The following is an 18,271-nucleotide window of genomic DNA, read 5'->3' as shown; positions in this document are numbered from 1 at the left end:
TTCCCCTAAGCTCCTTTCTCCATCCAGTACTGCCTAATAACGGAATCTATACGTCCCGGCTCCTTGATTTATCCCCGCCGAAGTGCTGAGTGTGGGCTGGTTGTGAATCATTGGACTGTCCGCATGTCACTCCCTAGTCAAATCTTCAAACTATTGGTGGAACAGCAAGAAAGTCCGTCCAACAACAAGGGCTAATGCCATTGGTTTGTCTCCACTGAGTTCTTTCCTGGTACCTTATTGGGCAAATAGGCTCGTCGGTCAGATCTGGATTCGCTGTGCTGTGGTTAATTGTTTGCTAGGGAGTTTGAATGACTCCCGTCATTTGGCCTGTGATTGACGATAGTAACGATTACCATTTATTGCATGCCCGCTTTGTGCCAACCATGCAGAATTCTTTACAAGGACTATCGTTTGAGCCTGTGAGCTTTACGTTCTCTAAATTTTACAGTTAGGAAACTGAGGCTCCAGAGACGTTAGGAAATTTGCCCAAGGTCACCTAGATATAATGTAGTTGGTAGACCAGCATTTGGTCCTAGGTCTGTCTGACTCCAGAGCCTTCGCTCTTTTCACTGTACTGTAGTGCCTTTCCCTTAGCCTAGAATCATACCCATCAGCCAACCCAACATCTTCCAAAGCTTTCAATCAGAACCTAAGTTCCTCAGTTAGTTTCTGGAGGTGACATTGCTGGGGACTAAAGCTATGGAACAGGCTGTCATTGCCTCCACTGCATCCTCTTCTCCAGCACCTATTCCTCCCCACCCTGAATTAAACAGTCTTGGTGGTGCCTGACCAGAAGCCTATCTACCTTTATGTTCATTTTCTCAGCTTTATAAATAAATGGACACTTCTACCAGCCTTCTGTTTCAAGCCGACCTTCCTGACCCACACCCATCCATCTCCAGCTCACTCTCTTTTGAGAGAGTCCTCAAGAGCCAGAAACAAGAAGAGAGTCTAAGGAGAGAAAGAGAATAAATCGGTTTAGAAATAAATAATTTACTGTATGCAAATGGAACAGTCCTTCAGCTCCTGGATAGCTTCCGGAGTAGCCCCTGATGCTGTGCAAGACAAGTGCTCCTGGCTTGTGGCCATTGGATTCTTTCTCTGTGGCCGCTTTCAGCAAAGTGAATCCAACATTCCAGCCAGGGGAGGGCAGAATGCTTAGGACCCACTGCCAGAGAGCCGGCCCCAGGCTCTGGGACTGAAATGATCTCCAGGAGCACAGTGCTGGACGATAGCCTGCATTCCGTCTCGGGTAATTAACATTTTACCATCCCAAATCCCCACCCCCTGTAGCTTCAGTGGGATCACTGCCCTTGTTTCGCCTCCTGATCCAAGCTGTTGTGTAACCACATTGGCACTGCTTTAATAGTAAAACAACCACTGTAAAACAGTAATAGTGCTCAACACTTATAGGCTTTCAGCAGAGGAAGACAAGTGTTTCACAAACATCAATTAAGATTAAATGGCAGGTATTCCTAGGGCAACTGCCAGCAGAAGGACAGAAGAAAATTCATGAGTCAAATTCTAAGAAAGGTGCTAAGAACCTGAATCCTTATAACTACATGCACATACCCCATACTAGCATTCCAATAGGGGGATTCTGAACCAGAAAACAAAAAGAATGAGAAATGGTCAGTGTCCAAAACCTTCCTTATCTTCATAGTTGGTTGTTTGTAACTCTATTTTTAACCCTTAAACTAGTGCTTGGTTTTATAGTTAATTGTTGGACATACCTGTCTCCCCAACTCAGTTTAAAGTTCCTTGAAAATAAATGATTTCTTTTTCATCTTTGTATGTCTCGAATTGCTCTGATTATAAAAGGTTCCCCCAATAAATAATTATTCAGTAAATATTTATGGAGCTTGTTGGCACTCTCCTAAGGTACAGAGGCTGCACAGATGAATAAAACACGTCTGCCTTTAGGAACCTCGATTTAGTGGGGGTGACCAACAGGTAAACACAGTGCAGATGGCTTGGAGGGACATGGGACTCAATCTTGGAGAGACAAAAATGGCTACCCTGAAGGTGTGACAGCTACAAGGAGAACTAAAGGATGAATTGTGATTACCTAGGCAAGAGACTGGGGATGTGCGGTGACCTGCAATGCTTACTCTCTGGGGGCAAGGAGCAGGATAGGAATATCCAGGAGTGACCAAAGCCGGTGCTTCCTATAACCTTTGCCTTTGAGGGCCTTCAGGGGTCTGTCCACTTCACCTCGTTGTACTTTCCTTCCCCAGGAGAAAGCAGGAAGCCAGAAACCCTGTTGTGTTTGCCCACTTGAGAATAGGAAAATAATTTCCAAATAAGATTGCTGCTTTTCTGATCATAAAAGTAACATTGAGTAAAGATTTCAGACAATACAGAAAGTTTTAAAGTAGAAAATAAAATCTCCCTCAAATCCCACTACTAGAGCCAACTGCCATTAAGGAGAGTATCCTCCCAGACTCTTTTATGAATAGACCCACACATGGATTTCTTCCAACAAACAGTGGGGTGTGGTTTAGGGTCTTGTCTGTACTTCGATAGCTCTCATTGCTCAGAACTGCAGCTTTGGATGGAACCTGTTCTCACTTTCTATACTTGCGGGAGGAAAGCCAATAAATCAACTAAATATTTATTGTGGAGGATGATGGTTTCAACTTCCTGTCGCAGCAAATGACAAATTACCACCTGTTACAGGACTTTGGGGCTTGCTCAGCCTAGTGTGGAGTCAGTGAATGGTGGGGAGGAAAGGGGTCTGCTGTACTCACTGCCCGAGGGCCAACAGGCTGCTTTGGTGGCTGTGGAGTCGATTCCTGCCCTGAAAAGGCAGCTCAGGTCAAAGAATGACATGCTAGGGTGGTCTCCTTTGCTCTCTTTCTCGTTTCTTCTCTGCATTCTACTTGCGGTAAATATTTTGTGTTTGTTTGTTACAACACACGCAGCTTTGAGAGTAAAAAGACTCGCCAAGCCCTGCACACTCGTATGCAGGCCAAGTGCAGCATGTTCTTGGAGCGCTATACTATTCTTAGAGCTCTATATGTGGTGTTCTATACAGTTGGCTTTTTGCTGGAGGGGAAGGCAGATTTAATGAGTGATAGCTGCCTTGGATGGCTACCAAAAGTGCTCTAAGCCATTCCAAGCAACAGGCCTTCCTTTCTTCCCTTGAGAGATTGTTCTGTGATCCCTGAACACATTGCATTGGCCTGGACAAAATCCAATACAAGGGGAATTTCTGCAAACAATTCTGCAATGACCCACAAGCTTGGGGTGACATAGCCAGCTGGATCGGCTCCAGCTCTGATTTCTGTGGCACAGGAGAACTCCCTTTACCCTTTGCACTGGCCTCTCATTTCTGTGAGACATTTGGAAGTGTTTATAATGCAGTCTCCGGTTCTCAAACTTATAATCATGGGAAGATTCCCTGTCAAAGAACTAATCCAGAAGACAAGAGGACAGCTGACAGCTGATCTGGCTCACTTGGGAAGTGGGTGTGGCCACAGCCAAGGCCAATAGCACTGGGGGAGGGGAACTTTCTAGAGGGTGCTGATTACAGAGGACACGCTCATAAGAATTTATTACGTTTGGTAGCATTTATTGTGCAACAAAGCCCTTGTGACAGAAGCTGTGCTGCCTCTAAATCACCTCTTATTTCTCACAACCACACTTCCTGAAAAGCTCCTAGGGAAGCAGCAAACACTGGACCCCTCCTGTGTGCTGGCCAATGCTCGACCCCCAGGAGGTTCACAGGAGAACCAGATGTGCTGTTAATAACACCTACCCTTTCGTGAACACCGATGTGTGTCAGACACTGTACTGAGGGCTTTACATGGATCATGGCGGTTAACCTTCACAACAACCATGGTTATCCCCATTTTCCAGGTAGGGAAACTGAGGCTCTGAAGGGCTGACTAACTTGCCCCAGGTCGCCACAGTTAATAACCTCACAGCTGAACCCAGGCCCTCTGACTCCAATGAGTCAGCTCTTTTCCATGCTGCTATGTTGCCCAGAGGCGTCTACATCGGATACGCCACAGTGCCGCTGGAGAGACAACCAGCCCCCAAATGAACAGTCGCCCTCATAGCCTTTATGAGCTCAATCCCATGCTCTTTTCTCTACAGACTCAGGGAAAGAGGCGCACCTCTTCCTGGCTAAATTACTGCCTCTGATGGTCCTTCCTCTGCATCCAGTTGGGATCTGGCTCCTCTCCCACCCCCTTCAAAATAGGCTTCCTGCCTGCCTGCCTGCCCTTTTCCCCTCTTTTTCCTTTTCTCAGCGTCTTAAATAATGCCCTGTGGCCATATCCACCACTGCTGTTCCGTATCCTGGCTTCCAGCCCTAACTCTCTACTGAAACTCATTTCTCTGAGCTCACCTATGACCTCTTTGTGGCCAACATCCAAGAGACTTTCTTAGTCCTTGTTTCCATGGCTTCACCACTATGTTTTACTCTGAAAATCTTCTCTCGGTTCCTCAAAATAGCCAGCTCCCCTCCTACCTCTACAACTGTTCATGCTCTTTTTCATATCCCCTCTTTCTCTAAGCTCCTTCTAAGGAGTCTCTCTCTCTCCTCTCCTTATGTTGCCTTCCGGGGCTGTCGGGGTGGGGGGTGGGGGGTGGGGAGTGGGGGTGGAGAGCCGGGTCGTTGTCCTGCCTTCACCTCTGAGATCGTGATTTTCATTTCTCTGTTCCCAGCCTTCATTCTGCAGGTCACTTGCTGTGTGATCGTGTGCAAGTCACATAAACTGTCTGAGCTTCAGTTTCCTCATTTCTAAAATAAGTGTACTGAATCCGATTTGTTATTCTAGACTCTAAGATAATAATAAAACCTCAAGTTTGTAAGCACGTGCTCTGCCAGGCAGGCCTGGCGGCGCAAAATGAAAGCATGGGGCTCCTCGTTCCAAAATTATTAAGAATTTCAAGACAGCAACAGCAGAGCATTAAACCAAATGTGGGACCCTTCGCCTTCTGGGTGCAGGTCCCATGGGAGCCCGCAAGTTGCATGCCCATGAAGCTGGCCCTAGTGCCAGGCACTGCTGTAGTTATATAGGTATTGACTTACTCAGTCCTCATAACAATCTTATGAGGTAGATACAGATGAGGACACTAGGGCAGAGGGAGGTTAAGTAACTGTCCAAGGTTGCATTTTTTAATTGGTAGGGCTGAGAAAAAGTACACCTGTTGGTTGGAGTACTTGTGAGATTCATACCATGAAGGATGGTTTCCTCCCCGGGGTCCCCTCAGGAGGACTTCCTGGTGGCCTTTCAGCGGGCCCATGCCCATTGCTTCCTCAGTGAGTTTGCCGGCCCTCGGATGCCCCTTTCTCTGTCCCCTGTTCCGAGGTCTACACTCCCTTCAAAGCTCAGTTCAAGCCCCTTTTCCTCTCAGGGACTTCTGGAGCAGAGAAGCCAGACCCACATCTCCTTCCCCCTAAATTCTCTCGGTACCCTGTGTAGAGTCAGACCCAGCCCTGGCCCGGCCATGGGGGTTGTTCATAGGCATGGGTGAAAACTAACAACTCCAGAATTTGTTAGGAAGAGGGCTCAGCGGCAGCAGTCTGGTTGGGGGTGGGGTACTGGGGGAGTCCTCTTGGCAGGACAGTGGCAAAGTAGGGAAGGGTCCCAGGTGTGACAGTTGGGGGTTAGCGCTGGGAGCCTGGAGGAAAGTGGCCCGGGGCCAGGGGTCCAGTGGCCTTGCAGGCCAAATCCAGACACTGCCTGTTTTTGCACAGCTCTTGAGCAAGAATGATTTTTACATTTTTTGAATGGGTGGTAAAATTAAAAGATGAGTAATATTTTGTGACACACGAAAATGAGACGAAATTCAAATTTCAGCGTCCCCCAAATTTCATTGGAACAGCCACGCCCACTCACTCGCATCGTACTGGTGGGCTTTAGCGCTGCAGCAGCAGCAGCGGTCGTGACAGACCCCGCATGTCCCCAAAGCCTAGAACATTTACTATGTGGTCATTTACAGAAAGTTTGCCGAGCCCCGGCCCCTGCCATCTTTCTCTACTCTGAGGAGGAAAGCAAGGCGCTGCGAGCGGCCGCCAGGTGTCAGCATCGCCCCGCGTGCTCTCAGCCCCGCACTCCGCGGGGACCCGCAGCGTCGGGCTCTGCGCCCCGACCCGCGCCGGTCCTGGGGCTCCTCCCGGTCCATCCGGGGAGATGCCGGCTGTCGTCGCCGCCGGCGAGTGCTAGGAAAGGGCTGGAAGAAAGCTGAGGAGGGTCTGGAGCCGCACGGGGTTCAGGACTGGCTCGGAAGCTCGGTGCCTTGGCGCGGGTCGGCAGGCTTTTCTGATGTGCTATTTGTTTGGTTTGGGTTTAATTTGTATTTTATACACGAAAGAGTCTCCAAACAAACAAAAATTGTTTATTGTTACCCAAAACTATCCGTCAAGAAAAGTTTGGGACTTTTGCACAACCAGATAAGGAGGTGGCCCTCTTCCAGGCCCCCTGATAACAAACCTACAGAGCTGAGGAGGGGCCGCGGGGGTGAGAGGGCACCGGCGTAACTCAGACCCTGCTGAGCTGAGGGCTCACAAGTGGCATCTCTGGAAAATTTCTCCATCTTTCTTTCAAAACCAGGGCCTTGAAACTTCTTCCAGGTGGATGAGCATTTAGGCCGGTGTGCCAAGTACTGGACATGAAAGTGTCAATTTTCCCGGGAGGGAGCAGGGGAGAGAATCCAGGAGAGAATGTCCCAAGAGGGAAGTGATAACCCCCCATATAACACAACGGAGGCTTCAGCCTTTACAGAGCTCCTCTTCTACATCAGCCACTGTGCTGAGTGCTTTACTCCCCGGGGCCTCTTGAGGGTGTACCAGGATTATCCCCATTTTACTTGGATGGATGTGGAGCAGCGTGCAGGGTCATTTAGCTAACATGTGGCGGAGTGGGGAATCCAACCCGAGCCTGCCCGTCTGCACTGTCCTCTTGCTGCCACAAGCCTCAGCTAAGATCACAGCAAGCAGGATGCCTGCTTCCCTGCCCCCACCCCCCGCCGCTGCCCTAAAATCCGAGACGGCCTGGCCTGCCTCACCGTTCATCCCCAGGCCTAGTGCACAGTAAATATGTGCAGTGCCTCTCCTTGTTCAATCGCCCAACTTCCAACGCCTTCCAGGAGACCAGCCAGGGTGTCCAAGCCGCACTCAGGAAATAAGGGTCACCAGGCACGGTTCTTGGCTCAGCACAGGATGGGATGTGCTTTTCCCTTGCTTGTGCAAAGAGGACCATAGCCTCTGCAGGCATACTGCCTGTCTTGCCCTTTCCTCCCTTCCTCTTCCAGGCTCCCCACGCACTTGCTGGCTTCCGTGGCAGGTCCTAGTTGGTCCCTGTGACATGGACATCTGTTCCTAGAGCTGCTTTCTAGTGGCTGCAGACAGTGCCTCACTTCTAGCCACTTTTCTGATGCAAACTTGTCTCCAGCTGGCTGTCACTTGGAGAGGCCACATGATGCAGTGACCCTAGAGGGTCCGGATAACCAGGTTCTAGCCCTTCTCATGACTTGCTGAGCGACTTTGGACAGGTTTCCTCACGTCAAGGCCCATCTCCTCCTCCCCTGCTTTCGTGCTGGCCTTTGAAAGAAGCATGCAGACAGGGTCATCCGTGAACAGCCAGAGAGGCCTGGAGACCCGGGTGACTGGGAAATGAAGACTGTCTGCTGAGGACATGTGCTGAAAGGAGAAGCCTTCCTGGAGGAAAGGATTTGATAAGGAAGGACTTCAAAGTCCTTAAGAAATGAAATCCTGTTTGGCTTCCATGTACAATTTCAGGAGTCAGGAACAAAAGTGAAAGGGTCATGATCAATTGCAGAGCCTCTGACACCGTCCACATTGATTAGCCTTATTCTCTGTATCACACGGTTGTCAAGTGTTCAATCATTTAACGAATCGTTATTAAGCAGATACTGTGGATACGATAGTGAGGCGGAAAGACAGTGTCCTGGTCTCCAGGCACAGAATGGGTATCTGTGGTGGAGGCAGCAGCCTAAGCTGTCAGAAGCAGGGCCTTCCTCGGTTCAGAGCTGGGCAGGCAGAAACTTCGCAGAGGAGGGGTGAGAAGTTCAGGCCTGCCTAACTTTTCAAAGCCTTCTGGCTGATCCAACGATGACTCGCCCTGAGAACACCCTCACATCTGCACCTGCCACCTCTCAACCTTTCCCAAGGTGCAAATCCTCTCAACCTTGGTCCGGCTCAGCTTGCTGAGCCCGAGGTGCCTGTTCTGCACCAGACCTCCTGCCACTGGAACAGCAGTGCAGACAATCACAGTGACAGCCGCTGGGTCCTCCAGGCAGGGAGGAATGAGGGTGGTGGACAGCCAGGTGATAAACTATATGCACAGTGCATGGCAGGGCTCAATAGCTGCTAAAGGGGCTTTGTCAGAACGGAACGTGGTTGTGGTACCCCAAGTAGCGATCCCCACCTGGCCTGCGTTGAGGAGCGTGGAAGTCTCCCTACTGTCGGCCCTGGCTGCCTTTTGAGGTGGGGACACTGCTGGGCATACATGGGTATGTCCAAGGGTACTCTCTGTGTAGGACTTTAACTGAGACCGAAGGAACGGAACAGATTGGGAGGGAACGTGGCAGGGCTCTGGGTGGAGTGAGACAGATGTGTGCACATAAACATACCTGTTCCGCAGGTCCAAGGCAGGCAAGAGCTAAGCAAGGTAACCAGCACAAAGATGGAAGATGCTGTTGTGTCAGTCACAGAAAGCAAAATCTTTGGCAAGTCAGCCAGCCTCTCTGGGCCAAAGAGATCTGTCAAAGAGAACTGTTTTGCAGGATGTAAGCACAGAAAGCAGCTCAGGGAGGAGCCCGTGGCCCTTCAGGGCTCCATGCAAAGAGCTCTTTCTCAACTGGGGCGATTCAACCCCAGGGATCTCGATCTCAACCCGCAGGGACACTTGTCAATGCCTGGAGACATTTTTGGCGGTCTCATCTGAAGGGGTGCTACCGGTAGTTGGTAGGTAGAGGCCGGAGGCGCTGCTAAACATTCTACCACGTGTAGGACAGCCTCTCCTCCCACAGAGAATTTTGTGTCCGAAGTGTCACTGGCATTGAAGGCAGGAAACCCTGAGTTGGAGGGGCAGGCTAGACCTGCACTTTATGTGCTGTGGGATTTGGGGAGAACAATGCACCTCCTCATCTGAAAAACGGGGGTGGTAAGACCCAAGCTGCTCATCATACAACTTTGTGAGGCTCAACCTCCAAATACACAGGAGAACTTTTTGTTAACTTTGTAAAGGGCCTTTTCCTGAGCGTTTCTTAGTTTGAAACCTGCAGGTGACTGAGGAAGGCATCTAGCACAGTGACTAGCATATAGTAGGTGTTCAATAAATTAAAAAGAGGAAAGCGTCATAGCAAAAAAAGAAGAAAAAAAAAGTCTCCCCCGTAACCCCTCCCCTCCCCCCGGGCCCGTTTCCTCCATATCTCAAGGCTGCCTTTGTGGTCCAGCCTTTCTATTAGGGTCCAAACAGGCACGGGGTAGTGCTGTTGGCAGAGGCAGTCTCAGAAGCACCCCTGAAGGATCAGGGTTAGGGCTAACCGTACCCCAAGGACTGCTGGCAATGAGACTGGGAAGTTTTGCTAATGTCAAGGGAAAGCCTCCCAGCTCCGTGCAGGGATCCTGGGCTTCTGGCTCCTACGGGGCGAGGTCTAGGGTGGCAGCAGCCCTGGGGTCTCAGCTCCCAAGTGCCTCTGCTCATCTGAGGTCGGCCCTCAAGGAGCTGTGCCATTTGCTGGCACTCAACCTACAGAGGCCGTACTCAGAAAGTGGGCAGCTTGGCAGTGGGGTGAGATGGGGCCAGAGAAGCCAGGCCCCGCACCTGTTCCTCCTGGAGCCCTTCTGATGTTACCAGCCTTGCGGAAGCTGCTGCAGAGGGACCAAGGGCATGATCCATCCTTGAACTTGCCATCCAACTGGGAAGGCCAGGTGTCCCCTTGAGATTTGACGACAGAGAGACTATTTCACAAAGCATGTGCAAAGTGCTGGAACAGAGGGCAGACGCACTTAAAAGTGAGAAGCCGAAAGGCAGAACGGAGGGGCTGGAGTTTAGGCAGACAAGCTGCATTTTAGGTCTTCAGGATCCTCAGCCACCTTTGGACTCTCGTCTCTTCCCGAGCACCTTAGAGCTGGAGGGGGTCAGAGAGCATCTCGCCGAAACCTCTGTAAGGAAGGGGAGAGGTGTCCCACCTCAAAGGCCGGCACTCTTCCCGTGACACTGTGTTGCTTCCTTTTTAACACATGGTCTCCCATCCTGCTTGGTTTCTCTGAAGAGAGTGAGAATGACCCCACGCTGGTGCAGGGAGAAGCCGGGGCAGGACAGCCAGCCAGGCTCAAGGCTGCAGCGACTTGGAACTTCCAGTCCAGAGCCTCCTGCATGTGAAGGCAGGGGAGGAACCGGGCTTGCTCTGGGTCAGGAGATGGGAAAGGGATTCCGTGGGCCTGCTTCTCTCGCAGGGGAGGCACAATCGCTTAGGAGCTTGTCCCCGCCTCTGGCCTCCCCCGGCCCCGTGCCCCAGAGGTGTTCACTCTGCTCACCAAGAGTGGTCTCTCCACCCAAACACTTCGAGCTGAGGTGTAACCCCTGCCCCTCGTTTTCCACCTCCCTCTCCCTTCCCCTCCAGAACAAGCAGGGCCACATCGCCAGGCCTTGGTGCATAAGGAAGCACCTCCCAGCAAGGGTTTAATCCTCACAGGTGCTCACAGAGGTGGGTCAGGGTCCCTCACCCCCCAAGAACCAGGTTCACCCTTCCTTCCCCTGCCCCTCCCACCACCCACCGGGGAGGCCAGGCTCCTCTCGGGGTGCTCGCTGGTCCCCTTGCTCCCTCTCTCGTCAGGTGCTAGCAGGCACCGGGGCCCCTCGCCAAGGTGCTGCTGGTGCCCCAGGGTTTTGCAGAAGGAAAGATGTGAGGATGAGAGTTTGGCTCAGAAGTAGGAGGCTGAGAGAGGCTGAGCGTGGTGCTTTCTCAGGCGCTGCAGTGCCCGGCTCTCCAGGCCTCCAGCACCCGGCCGGAAGCAAGGCCAGCCACAGAGCCTGCGGTTTGGCAGTTTCTCTGTTGTCCATTCAAGATCTCTCTCCGCAGGTCCTCTCAGTCACATGCATGACGAGGGGGTGGTGTGCGATTTTCAGCTGGCCTTCCTGGCCTGGCATCATGGCAATTAGGCCAGGTCCCTAAGAAGCCAGGGAGGCTGAGGCTCCTCAATACAGTCTGACTTAGCAGGAGGCCAAGGCTGGTCTTTGGCTGACATATAACTAGAGAAGGCACATAAGTCCTGGCTGGTGAAGGGACTGAGGGCCATCTCTGAGGTGGGAGGAGGGCAAACGCTCCTGGTGACACAGGGCCCAGCCTCCAGCACCATCAGAACATCAGCCAGGCTCGCTCTCTCCCTACTTTGGGCTGCAAATCAAGGCAAAAAAACGGGAGGGAGCCGCCTCAGGTAAAGGCACTAGCAGAACTGCCAGATGGGCTTGCAGCAGGCAATAGCCAAGGAGGCCTGGACCACTCAGGGCAGAGCCTGCCAGGATGGTGCTGGGGGAGGGAAAGGAGACTTCAGCACAAGGGCTCTCAAAATGGCAGGGTCAAATTCTGCCCTCATTCCATTCAGAGTCCACTGCAGGAGTCTGAGGGACAGGCCAGGAAGGCCACAGCAGCCAGCCCCCAGCCGTCCTCGCTGCATCTTCCACCTTGAGTTCAGAAGCTCAAGCAAGACTGGATCCCGGGCTCAGAGCCCTGTCCTCGTCCCTTCTGTTCCACCAAACCTCTTGGGGGACCAGCAGCACCAGGAAGCCCAGGGAAGGAGAAGCCAGGGGGCTGGGGCTGCCCCGGAGACCCCATCACATTAAGGTATAAAGACATGGACTCACCCCATCTGGGAGCCTGCAGGGCAAGGCTGGCCCAGTGGAGGGAGGGGGCTGGGCATAAGGGAGACCGGACACTAGTCAAGCTTCCACTTCATGTAAACAAAGGGTGATCCCCTGCCCGGCCACGACAGTCTTATGGAGGCGTGTGATTGTCTTGAGATGCTGCAGACCCTCACACCTGGGATACAGGGTCCCTGAGGCCAGGATGGAGGCTGCAGGGGCAGGAGGCCAGTAGGTGTCTGATGTGCAAATTGGTGCAGGGTTTGACCTGTGTCTCCACAGGACAGGATGGGGGCATCCACAGGTCCTGCCAACAGCTGGCCCGCAGCTCACAAAATCACACAATTGCTGGCCTTGGCAGGACTGGAACTTGTTTTACCTGCAGAGACAAGGGACACAGGTGAGGGAGGATGTAGGTAAAATGCTCCCTGGGCTAGCCTCCAGCCCCTCTACTATGCACCGCCCACAACACAAATTTGGGTGCTGGGGTCACTGTCTCCCTCCCAAGCTGCTGAAACCAGGTCAGTAGGTCCTCAGAAGAGCAAAAGGAAAGATTCTCCCTGTCCTGACGGCCTCAGCAAGACCACCACTGATTGGGGCATCAAGGATCTGCCATCTTCTGACCTCAGCGGTGCGATTCACCAGTTGCTAATACCCTATGCTGCGTCACAGCTCACAAGCGCGACCGCAGTCACTGTCAGTGACCCTCAGCATGGCCCTGCCGCAAGGGGGCATCCTCGGCCCGACCTGACAGTGGGGGGCAGGGGGGCCAGTAGCCCCCAGAGCCAGGCAGCGCCTGCGCCAGTACCCGCTCTGCCGAGCCCCATCTCAGCTCTTCCCACCATTCAGGCCGCTGACGTGGAAGGGGCAAAGCGGTGCCTCAGGAGGGGCCGGTAGGCTGACCGGGAGGGAGCCAGGCATGGTGGCACAGACCCCAGGCTTAGGGGCACGGGGCACACCCTTCACAGAGAAGAAAGGGGTGGAGAGGCACAGCTCTTCTCTTCCCAGGCCCCTTCCATCCGTGTCCCCTGCCTTTACACCCCAAGCAGAGGCCGGCTGTGTGCCTGCTGAGGGGAGTCCCCCTGGGGCGCTGGCCCCCGTCTCCTGGGCAGCTGCTGACCTCTTTCCTGCCGGTTCCTCTCCACACCACCAGGGCCAGGGTCATCTCCTGGCACTCACACCACCTTCCCGTATCACCTCAGCTGTGAATTTCATGGAGGTGGTGTCGGCCTCCTCTCCTGGGCCATTAGCAAGAGAGATGCTGAACAGGCCTGAGTAGGGCCCTTCCCTGCCTGGCCAGCGGGACCCAGGCCTCGGGACTTGCTGCGGGACCAGCTGAGCCTCCCTGGAGGCCATTCCGAGAGCAGCTAGAGCGTCGAGGAGGTGGGAGGGGAGCCAGACGATGATGCCCACCTCCCTGTGGCTCCAAGGGCCCGGAGGTGGGTCAGCCTCCAGTCTCCTCGGGTGCTGAGGCTGCCTCCGCTGCCCTTCCTGTGCCGCAGTCCCCTGGCTGCCGCAGGACACGTCCGTCCCCACTTCCTGTCCTCAGCGGCTTGCTGTACTTGCTTGGCCTACTGAGCAGATGCCGAGTTTCTCCCCAGAGGCAGCAGAATTTTGGAGGCAGGTGAGAAAAGTCCTCTGGGCTCCTGAGGCCAGGGAGGAGTGGCCACGTGGGCTGGGGGCAGCTGGGGCAGAGCAGGTTTGTGGCCAGCTCCCCATACTCCCACCCACTCTCCGAGGCTGGATGCGAGCCTGGACATGGACCTCACGCTCAGAATTCACCTCCGTGCCTCTGACGGGAGGCCGGGCTGAGGACTAAGCCCTGGAGCCCACCCCTCCCGCGGCGCACATACCGGAGCCCGCTGCCGCCTGCAGCAGACGCTGTGGCCAATCACACCTGCTCAGATGAGTGGAGGAGAATATATCAACAGCCCCACATTTCTACTTTTTACAAAGTGTATGTGGCACGGGCGGCCCAAAGGAGGCTCATGAGAGAAAGTCAAACTTCAAAGGAAGAAGTGAGACTGGACATAGGGGCGGGAAGTGGAGGAGAGGCGGCCTGAAGGAAGGCCTGGAGCATCAGGACCTGGTCTGATGGTCAGGACCTGGCCGGTCCGGCTCGGCAGGCAAGAGAGGGGACAGTGGTATAGACGGCCATGACAAGGACAGCGAGCTCTACCTCCCTACAGGCTTCAGGACCTCACACTTCCCTTTTCTGGAAGATTCTTCTCCTGGATGTCCACATGGTTCTCTGCTTCCCATCATTCAAGCCTCTGCTCAGATGCCCCCTTGCCAGAGAGGCCTTCCCTGATCACTCTTCAGGAGAAGGTCCTCGCCCTCCCTGTCCCCCTCCCAGTACACAAGAGCAGGGGCAAGCTCACTTTGTCCACTGCTACACCAGGAACTTAGGACAGTGCCTGGCACAAAGCAGACACTGCACAGACAGACATTTGTTGAAAACAATGAACGATCAGGCAGCAGCAAGCTATGTAAGGGTTCATACCAATCTCATAGCAAGAGCAACTGCAGTGGCATCAGTGGGCAGTGACTGGGTGACGTACGTGCCCTCACTCACCTAGATGGTGACGGAAGCCCTGGCCAGGCCCAAGAGACCAGCAGGGCAGGGGATTTTGACATCTGCCAGTGAGACTAAGGATGCCTGCCTCTTCTCTGGAGCCCAGTGGGATCAGCTCCTCGAAGGATGCCCCCTCAGCTCCCCTCATCTGTGCCATGTGACCGAGACCTTGGCTGGTAACAGTGCTCACGTTTATGCAAGCAGAGCCTGAGAACATCAGCTGGGGTGTGACCTCAGGGGCAACACTGAGTTTTGGAACTCCATCTTGGCAAGACAGCTGTTGAATAGGCTTACCCTGGAACTGGAGGCCCACAGGTCCCTTATGGAGCTCTGAACCCCAGCAGCACCTCCCCAGCCTTCCATCCCAGGCAAGGGCCCAGACTTCCAGAAGAGAGATCTGAGACCTCCACCCCAGGGATGACACAGGCAAATCCGAAGTTCCCAAATCCAGGAGTCAGCGAGCACAGCACTGGGAGCCAGACCACACTGCCAGCCAGGGTGGCCCATCCACGCACCACTCAGGGGAACCTGGGAGAGTTCTGGCAAGGCAACCGTGGCTGCAGTCACCGCAGAGAACTCTGGGAACAGAAGCGTGGGCTCAGGGGCGCTCGGAAGGTGGTGACCCAGAGGCACTCTCCTCTTCCTCTGTACCGGGGGTGGGGGGTGGGGGGCGGGGGGGGTGGAGTCATTCATGTACTCAGGCCTCTGGCCCTTCCAAACAGCCTTTAAAGACGTAGGCAGCTGGTGTCAACCCTAACCTTCCAGAGATGGCCATAACGCTCCGGCAGTCCCTGGGAGGCAGCAGAGCCCACTGCCCTTTTCTCACTCATGACCGTGGGCACAGGGCCTTGCCTCTCTGCACCTCTGGGGTCTCGTCTTGAAACAACGTCATCAGGCAGGGTGGCTGTGGGTTCTGGGTGAGAGCATTTAGCACCGTGTCTACCCAGCTCATGCCAGGGGCTCAGCCAAAGTCTGTGCCTTTCTTCCTCCTCTTACCGTGCATGAGAGTGTTGGCCTTGTCCCAGGGATTTCCCCAGAGGGACCAGGAGGGGTTTCAGGACATCACCTGGAACCCCCTCCCCCAAACTGGCAGCCCCCGAGGGCAGAGCCTTGTCACCTAATCTGCTGCTCTGAGGACCCCTACCTGGGAAAACGCTCGGGGCGCTTGTTTAAAATGCAGATTCCTGAGCCCAGCCGAGCGGGACAGACTCCTCACTCTTTTGACAAGGCTCTCCAGTGACTGCTGGTCCCTGAGTTTGGATCTGTGCCCCAGAGTCCCGAGCTCCTGGCTGGGCACAGGTGGCCGGCTCAGGAAAGGCGCCAATTGCAGGAGTGAGGACTCAGCTGAGAGAAAAACCAGGAGAGGGTGCTTGGCTTCCACCAGTAGGGGGAGCTGTGAGCCTTCAAACTACCTGGCCGCCCCCCCCCCCCCCCCCCCCCCGGCTGGGCTGCCAGACCCAAAGGAAGGGATTTCTGAAGGTTCTCCCAAGGGCCACACTTGGGTTTGCAAAAATTTGCATGCTGTTTGACAACTATATACTTCTTATCAAGTAATTGTACAGGCTGTCAGCTCTTAGCTTTCCTATTTTTCTCTCTTTTACCCAACCCATTGGCCTGGGTTCTCCCTTGACAAGAGGGCAGCAGGGACAGAAAGGACAGTCAGAATCAGAGCTCAAAGGGACCTCTTGAACCCTCCCTGGATCAACCCCTCCTCTTCTCAACCAGGAAACAGCCCTGGGGAGGTGAAAAGATGTGTCCAAGGTGTGGGGAGCAAGGAACTGGGAGCTGAGATCCATCCGATGGCTGTTCTGATGATGCTCTGAACCTTCACTGTAGGACAGGGATCCTTTCCCTGGATGGGGCCCTAAGGGAAGAGCTAAAGTGATTTCCTCCCAGATGACAGTTCCCAGTGTACTAGGATTGCTGGTTCCAACCTTGGGGACCCCCATGCTGCCAGGAACCTGACCCTCTGGCACACAGAGTCCTGCTGATAAGCTTCTGCTGCCTGAGAGGAGGCACTAAACCAGTCAAATATTTGGGAGGCTGGAGGCCACAAAAAGGGCCTTTGGGGAGGGGAGTCTCTGCTTCTTGCCCTGCCTTCGAGGGAAGAAAGCAGCAGGGAGAGGAAAGGTCTCTTAAGGGACTTGAATTCCAGGCCCTCAGGGCTGGATGCCCATGAAGGTACACAGAGGCTGTGCTGGACGAGGCCACTCTGTGCGTTTCCTGATGACGGAGCAGGAATAGGGTGATCTTGAGGGCCATCCCTCGTGCGTGCCACGGCACTCTTGCACTTGCCCTTCTCTCTCTGTCTCTGACTCTGTCTCTCTGGGTGCCAGGCACTCAGGAGACGAGCTGGTACAGGGCACTGTCCCTGGCTGTTTGGCTGGCTCCTGGCACCCCATGCAAACACTCAGGGAGCAGCAGAAGTGTCAGTGATCTGTTCAAGTCATCCAAGCAGGGGAATCTGATGCTGAGACTCACTAAAGGAAGCAGTAAGGGATAAGACAATGGCCTTTTGTTTCTATGGAAACAGCACCTCAGGGTGAGGGGCTGAAGGAAGAGAAAGCTTCTACTTCACTTGCAGTCAGGACGTGGGAAAAAGCTCCTTTTGTGGTTGGGTTCGCCCCTCCCCCTCTCTTCCCTGCCAGGTGTTCACCATGGCAACCCTTCTTCCAAACAAGAGGTGCAGGGCAGCAGAAGCATCCGGTGCTGGGGGAGCCAGGGAGCCCAGGGGGAATGGGACGGGCCCAGCTACCCCTCCCTGACAGGACACGGGCCCTAGCCTCGGTTTGCGTCCCGGCCCCACTACCACTTACTGTGCCCTGGGACCACTTAATTCACCTCTCTGAGCTTCCATCTGCTACCTCCGTGGTCCCTGTGAGGGCCAAGTGAGAGAGAGAGCACCTAGTGAAGGACCCGGCACACGGAAGCACTCAGTAAATGCTTCCTGGCCAAATGCAGCTATAGCCCTGGCACTGCTGCTGTGCCCAAATTCTCGGAGACTCCAGGCCTGTCCTAACTTTGAGAGGCACAGACTGAGTGTGTCAGGCTCTCTAGCAGGGCTGGGGCATCAGTGTTTGGGAAGAGTTGCACTCCAGCCAATGTCAGGTCAAAGCTGGGGCCTTGAGGAACACAGGAATTCTGGAAGCACTCAGGCTGCCCAAGGTAAGTCCCTGCCATTACCTACCTGGCCAGCCAGGGAGCCCAGCCTCACCACTGCAAAGCCCCACAGCCATGGAGGGAGAAACCCCAACATGGAAACCCCTTTGACTCAGCAATGCCAACATGAGAAAAGGTGCCAGCAGTGGCCCTGGCTGTCACCACCAGCCAGAAAAGGCCACTCTGGAGACTGTCCCAGAGAAAGAGATAAAGGCAGGGATAAAGGCAGAAAGATACCACCACCAGGTACAATCTCTCCCAGAAGTAAGCAGCCTGGCAAATACCACTCATCAAATAAACGCAGGGAGGAGCCATGTCAAACTATTTACAACAGAAACAAGGAAAAGTGGGCCAGGGCATTGGTGCGGCGTGTTTGACCAGGTCAGATCCTGACGGCAACAGATCCAGCAAGGAACAAGGTTTACTGGAACAAGCCCTAGAGTCAGAGCCCTAGTCTCAGGCTACTCCGTGCCCAGCACTGTTCTGAGCACTTCATATCCTCAGAACAGCTGGGCGAGGCAGGCATCACTTTCCCCTTTTAGAGAAGAGGAAACTGAAACTCCAGCCTGCAGTGGCTGGCCCCAGGCCACACGCAGGCAAAGGCCAGAGCAGGATGGGAACTGAGGACCATAGGGCCCAGAGCTGATGTGCTCTCCCTGCCAGGAGGCGGCCTTCTTGCAAAATCAGCAGTGCT

General features: G+C 54.1%; 1 protein-coding gene across 1 annotated transcript in view; it reads right to left on the bottom strand.

The window, feature by feature from the left end:
* Positions 1–12,172: 12,172 nt before the first annotated feature.
* FAM83F (family with sequence similarity 83 member F) overlaps positions 12,173–18,271 on the bottom strand; it is a gene marked incomplete at both ends in the record, with an annotated part of 29,292 nt that continues 23,193 nt past the window's right edge. The window contains one exon of the mRNA XM_082636259.1: positions 12,173–12,222. Within this exon, the coding sequence (XP_082492385.1) occupies positions 12,173–12,222 (50 nt within the window). The remainder of the gene's footprint in view (positions 12,223–18,271) is intronic.

Source organism: Mesoplodon mirus (genome assembly GCF_964341445.2).
Source record: "Mesoplodon mirus genome assembly, chromosome: 11".
NCBI lineage: Eukaryota > Metazoa > Chordata > Mammalia > Artiodactyla > Ziphiidae > Mesoplodon > Mesoplodon mirus.
The sequence above is the reverse complement of the archived record's forward strand: the minus strand, read 5'-3'. Positions and strand labels throughout refer to the sequence as shown.